The 6,069-nt window shown below is 50.3% G+C and overlaps 1 protein-coding gene across 1 annotated transcript; it reads right to left on the bottom strand.

Moving 5' to 3' along the window:
• Window positions 1-592: 592 nt before the first annotated feature.
• Window positions 593-2,289, bottom strand: HOXA13 (homeobox A13). Its single transcript, XM_057365438.1, has 2 exons — window positions 1,507-2,289; window positions 593-881 (listed from the first exon to the last, which is right to left on the bottom strand). Exons 1-2 carry the CDS (start codon window positions 2,186-2,188, stop codon window positions 637-639), a joined length of 927 nt encoding a protein of 308 aa, XP_057221421.1. The 5' UTR covers window positions 2,189-2,289; the 3' UTR covers window positions 593-636.
• Between the last annotated feature and the right edge of the window lie 3,780 nt (window positions 2,290-6,069).

The following is a 6,069-nucleotide window of genomic DNA, read 5'->3' on the forward strand; positions in this document are numbered from 1 at the left end:
CTGATGTCTCTGAAATCCTTATTCAGTACCTTCGAGGTTTATTATTACTTTTTGACAYTAAATGCATTGCTTAAAAACATACAGTAATTGTAATTTTTTTCACTATGGTTTACCTGAGCAGTCATTCAACATACAGTTTGGATTGCAATGGAAGAAAAACAGATCATGTGTCCACATCGACCTCCACACGTTAAACAGCTCTTGCATCGCGGCCACGAAGGGTCTTCTTTCAAATAGKAAGGTTGTAGAATTATTTACAAGTTTCTCAGAAAATCGTGTCTTCATTGAAAGTGTATCTCCCGGAGCTGGACATGTGGGCTTTACAGTCTGTCAGTGATACTGGCTGGCTGTTTGGGATTTCAGGAGAACTGTCAGTTTTCACCATTTTGCTACAACAATATTTAAAAAAAAAAAAAAAAAAAAAAAAAAAAAAAAAAAAAAAAAAAAAAAAAAAAAAAAAAGGAAGAAGAAAAAGAAAGAAAGGCTATAATTCCAAAGATACAGATCTCTTGTTCTGAAAGAAGAGGTTCATTGTCTTTTCTTTTTTAATTATTATTAATAATTACTTTAATTTGAACACACACACAAAAAAAAGTTCTGAAACTCTTGAATTACTGCTTATCCATTTTTAATCCATTAACTGGTAGTCTTCAATTTGTTGATCACTTTTTTCTCTTTGACCCTTCTGTTTTGGAACCAGATTGTGACCTGTCTCTCTGATAGATTTGTAGTCGCCGATATCCTCCTCCGCTTGTCTTTGGTTATGAATTTATTTGTAGCATATTCCCTTTCGAGTTCTTTTAATTGGACCTTCGTGTAAGGCACTCGTTTCTTTCTTCCACGTCTGTACGAGTTCGCATCCGAGGGATGAGAAACGACGTCTGGAASAGAAAAACCATGCAAGGGAGCATTAGAAAATCGCTCGAACCGGTTAGGAAGGACATCTTCAAGTGGTACAAAGGTGAGGGTTAGAGCGCACTCCTCCGCCTGCCCCGCTCCGGTTTAGCTACTAAAGCCCGGCTCAGCATTGGGTACTGCTCTTCCCCGACCGCCGCAGACAGCTTTTAGGCAGGGAAAGGCTCCCTTCTGTCAGACACACAAATAATAACAAACCCATTTAGCGCGGCCAGGGACTCTGGGAAAGATCGAGAGGGGCTGCAGGGATTTACCCGGCTTGCGTGCTTCATGGCCTATGGAAAATAATACCACAGCCCTTCCCGCGGCCCTTTTCAGCTGTTTCCTCTCCCGGGGCCGGCGCCGGGGCCGGCCAGGCGAGGCGGGATGTGCCGTGCGCCGGCGGGGGGCAGGGGGCGGCACCGGTGCCGTTCCAGCGGCGCTGGGCCATGTGTGGACCGGGGCGGGATGGGACCGGGACCGGCGGGCGGAACGGCGAAGAGCCGGCCCGGGGGGTTATCCCCGAGCTCTGCCTGCCGGAGRGATACCCGGGGAGAGGCGAGCGGGGCAGGATGAAAAGAAGGGAAGGGGGAAGCCATGCAGGTGTATTACCCGGGAGGGTGGATTTCCAGAGGTGAGGCGGCTGGCTCTGCTCCTTGGGGCAGTACACTTGTCCGTTCCACCCGTTCGTGATGGCCCAAGGCTGGTAGCTGTCCATAGGGAGAAGGGGGTCGTGGCGCGGCTCGCCGGGGCCGCCGATGGCGGGCACCACGGGCATATCCAGATAACCGGGCACCGGCTGGTAGGGCCCGGCGGCGTAGCCCTGATAGGCGAAGGCGAATTCCTTGGCCCGCGACGTGAACTCCTCGCCGGAGACCGAGGTGTCCATGTACTTGTCGGCGAAGGTGGAGGCGGGCTGRGCGCAGGACTTGATGGCGTTGTGGTGGGTCATGCGACAGGGGTAGTAGCCGCTGCCGAAGTAGCCGTAGGGCAGCGCGGCGCCGGAGGAGCTCTGCACGGCGGCCGAGCAGGGGCTGCACTGCTTGACAGTGGGCTCGGCCATGCCGGCGGCGGGGGCCTCGCTGGAGGTGTAGGCGGCGGCGCTGGGGGCGGCCAGGGGAGCAGGGTGAGCCATCAGGTTGCGGCAGGGGTTGGCCGCCGCCGCCGCCGCCGCCGCGAAGTTGCTGCCGGCGTGAAACCCGTCCATGTTCTTATTGATCTCATCCAGGCTGTTGTCGTAGAGGAACATGACGGGCTCGATCCAGCGGGGGTGGAGGAGCACGGAGGCTGTCATAGCCCGCTCCGCATTGAGACTAGTGGCTCTTTTTTAAAAGCCCCAAAGACTGAAAAAAGAGATACTCAATCTCCGGACTTGACCAGAGCTGACGCGCCAGCGTCGCGCCAGGCCAGCTCTCATTGGCCCGCCCGCCCCCACGTGATATGCAAAGCAGCTGATAAACATCTGAGGGAATAAAGTGGAGATAATTAAATAACGCAATCAGCGCGCGGGGCCGGGTCCCGGCCCGGGGCGCGGGCACGGGTGCGGGCACGGCGCGGTCTCGCCGCTGCGCGGGACGCGGGCGCCGGGGAGGGGGRGCATCCGTCCCTCCTCCCTCCCTCCTTTCCTCCCTCCTTCCTCCCTCCGGCCCTCCCTCGCCACCGAGGCGTGAGCTTTTTGGCCCCGTTGTTGCCGCGGCGCACCCCCCGAGGTGCGGGGCTCCCCCTGGCACCCCGCCTGGTTTCTCCTTGCGCCGCTTTCCTTGAGCCCTCCCAGCCCCGAGCGCCGCGGAAACCCCGGAGGCCTCCCCTGGTCTCGGGGGGAAGATGAGCCGCACCCCTTCWACCCCGTTCCTCCGCCGGTCTGAGCCGCCGCCTCTCCCCGGGGAGCGCTGGCGGGGCCCCGTCCGGGTGACGCGGAGAGCCCACCGCAAGCTGAGGGAGGAGAATCGTTCCCCGGGCGCAACGCTGGGACACATAAGGCTGTMGAAACGGAGCCTCCCGGGGTCTTTTCTGGGTGTTTTCCTCCTTCCCGCCCGTCGAAAGCCCAAGACCCATCTCGCTCCTCTCGCCACAAAGTCTCAGAAGTCAGATAAGAGGAATAGATCGGGAAATCCCCGTATTATTTATTATTATCTTTTAGGAAGGACTTGAAAAGAGGGACAGTTAACTGGATATCCATCGCGATTCTGCTGGTATTATTTGTTCCCGTAATAATAAATCCCTGGGCCTACGATTCGACTTTAAATTTTTCGGCTGTAAAACATCCCGTCGGCTTGTATGGTGTGTGCACCCACGGCGCTTTGTGTGTGTGCGTGTGCTGGAAAAACAAAATGGATTATCGTCTAAAATTTTATTTTGAAGGCCGTACCGCTTTGCAAGTGAATGCTACAAAATAAATATCAACTGCGTTCCCTTTTTGGGATAAATTTTTCGTAGGGTGAAATAATTTTAATTTTTAATATTCACCCACCTCCAACCGGCGCGGATGCTGTTCTCCCCCGAGCCTTTCGCGCACAACCTTGAACCCAAAACACTCCATCACTGAGCTATCAATAAACTTGACCTAAACCAGCGTTCATCTCATCGTTAACAGCTCTCAGCCCTCACGCATGTGCACAAAACAGCCACAAATACTCCCATCCTGAAAACTAATTTTTTCCCCCCAATTGCGTGTTGCTTTGTTTTGAGTCTGACAGCTCGGCGTATTTATTATCCTATTGTGCTTTCCATTGACGTTGTAACATTGTTTTGCCCTCATGGCTACAAGCTCAGAGCAATCCCGGGACGTACATTGTTACCGAGCAGACTTTTCCTTGCCTAGCGCTGAGCTGCCAGCCATGAGAAATGGCTCTTTGGTGCCCAAGAATTTTTTTTCAAGGTGCTTTTTCCGTGCCATTCATTGGGACACCTGAAGTCGCTGTCATTCCTCTGTTAATTTGGCATCATTTAGCCGTTTTTTTTCCTTCATTGTAGCCAGTAAAGTGTTTCCATTTTAACTTCGTATACTCTTTTCCGCATTTTTCCTCATGGCCAAAAGCAAATATTTATTCCACGCATATTTTCCCTTTTCTTTCAGGCTCCAGTTTTRAAACCTGTGGCTTCCCCCAGCCACACATGGCATGAATTGGGTCGGTTTGTTTCCCTCTATTTTCTCGAGGCTGCTTCTGAAAATCGCGTTGCAGGACGAGGGAGGAGAAGTGGGAAGGGGAGGCAGCTCTATGGGGCAGCGCTGTTTTACATACGGGTTAGACACGGCTAGAGGCCAAGGTCAAGTTGAAAGTTGCAGTCTAGCCAAAGTGAGAACTGTCATTCACAGCCCGGAGATCTGTCTGATTTGTTAAAAAGCGGGTAGCCATGAGAACACTAATCTCTCCAGCTCCCCTCTACCCCCCTCCCCAGCCCGCCCCCACTCTCCAAACTCCCCTCACACTCAGCCGCGGAGAGTTTCTCGCTTATCTGCCTCTATTTTTCAAGCYTCTTTCCATAAGGAGGGAGAAGTCCTGTGAAACCGTAGATTTCAGCCCCAGTGCAAACTGTACGAGGAGTGTGTGTGGGGTGTCAGGGCGGGGGGCAAGGGGGGGCATCCGCTCTGCTGAGTTTTGGTGGTTGTTTTTTTTTGTTTTGTTTACCCGCTTGGGGCTGTTCCAGCCCTGCGTGCTAAAGGAAAAAGGGAGATTAGATTAGAGAGCTTACTTTTCTCCCTTCTCCACATCTCTCACTCCAGAGTGCTATTTAGTAATTACGAAAGAAGGCCGTACTTTTCACTAATGATAACAGCAGTAATACGACAGTCCTCTTTCCCTGTTTACCGTGATGTGAGGAGGAGAAGGATTTTCGGAATGGGACTTTTTCCTCAAAATAGATAGAAATTACATCTGCGGGGTGGGTATGCACTCCTAGAGAAATAGTGTTGTCAGACACGGGACCCCACGCTTTGTTTTGCTTTCCTAATTTAGACGACTTTGAATAAATTATTGACACCAAGAGAGGAGACACCGGTCAACTATTTTTTATGCCCCCGGTAGCAAATTTTTATTCCTCAACTATATTTTCTTCCTGCCTTAATGGGTATCTGCCATTAAATATTAAAAAGGAACCGTGAGGACTGAGGGCATCGGGTAGAACAGATGTTCTTCGAAAACCATGGACCCTGTAATGAATACCGGGGATAAAAATATTCCCGAGCCTACCCCCCTTGCCTTGAACATATACCATTCCCTCCCACTTGTGGAAGAGATTTTACTTTTCACAGGGTAAGTCTTGGGATGAGCTGGATAAATTAACCAAAACTCCAAAGTTTACTTGAAGACACTGATTGATTTGAACGTCTTCGGAAAACCTACTTGATAATTAAATGCTTCCAGAYATGCAACCGACAGACCAATCAAAGCTTCTTCCATTTTTTTTTTTCTTTTTCGTGTGAAATAAAGTTAGAATACAACACATACAAGCGTGTGGTAGAACCATAGAGATATCCAAGAGAACTGATGCAAACCTCCGAACTGCTTTGCATTTATATAGAGTGTGAAACAGCTTGGAGAGAAATGCATCTGATGAATCGTTTCCTCTAAAACGAGTATTAATTCCTTGGGGAGCRGGACGATGAAAAATCATGATCCAGTAGGAAGATTTTAAGAGGTCCTGAATCTTTTCATAGGYAAACAATTTCTAACTGATGGTAGTCACCCATCGCAGTACACTGCCATGCTCATCTCAGGTATTACAAAATGCTTAAGTGGCATTTTTTTCTCTCGAAAAAAAGAGAAAGTGGTCAGACACATTACACCCWCTTCGCAGGTGTAAGCAAGAGTGGAATTCGGCCCTTACAAGTGCTTTAAAGCAGGTCACTGTGTGTGTTCCGGACGCCATGAAGCTAAGGTTAAGTCTYGCCAGCGAAGACTGCAGCAATTTGGCCTTAAACGTGAAAATAGAAATTAWTTTTAAACCTCTATATGTGACAGGAATATGGCCACTCATTCACTTCTAAAGAGGCCCTAAGATTTCTCTCAGAGAAACCAGAAGTCCTTTCAGTTGAAAGACAAGTTTTTGCAAATAYGGAGTTTGTCAGCTCAGTATCTAAAAGGCTTCTCCCCCTAGACCGGTCTTTGTGTGATAACACACACATGCACCCTCCGCAGCCCTGCCACGGGAATGCCCGACTGAGGAAAACGCTGG

The sequence above is a fragment of the Malurus melanocephalus genome, unplaced genomic scaffold (assembly GCF_030028575.1).
Source record: "Malurus melanocephalus ecotype Western Australia unplaced genomic scaffold, MMel_1.1 scaffold_53, whole genome shotgun sequence".
Taxonomy (NCBI): Eukaryota; Metazoa; Chordata; class Aves; order Passeriformes; family Maluridae; genus Malurus; species Malurus melanocephalus.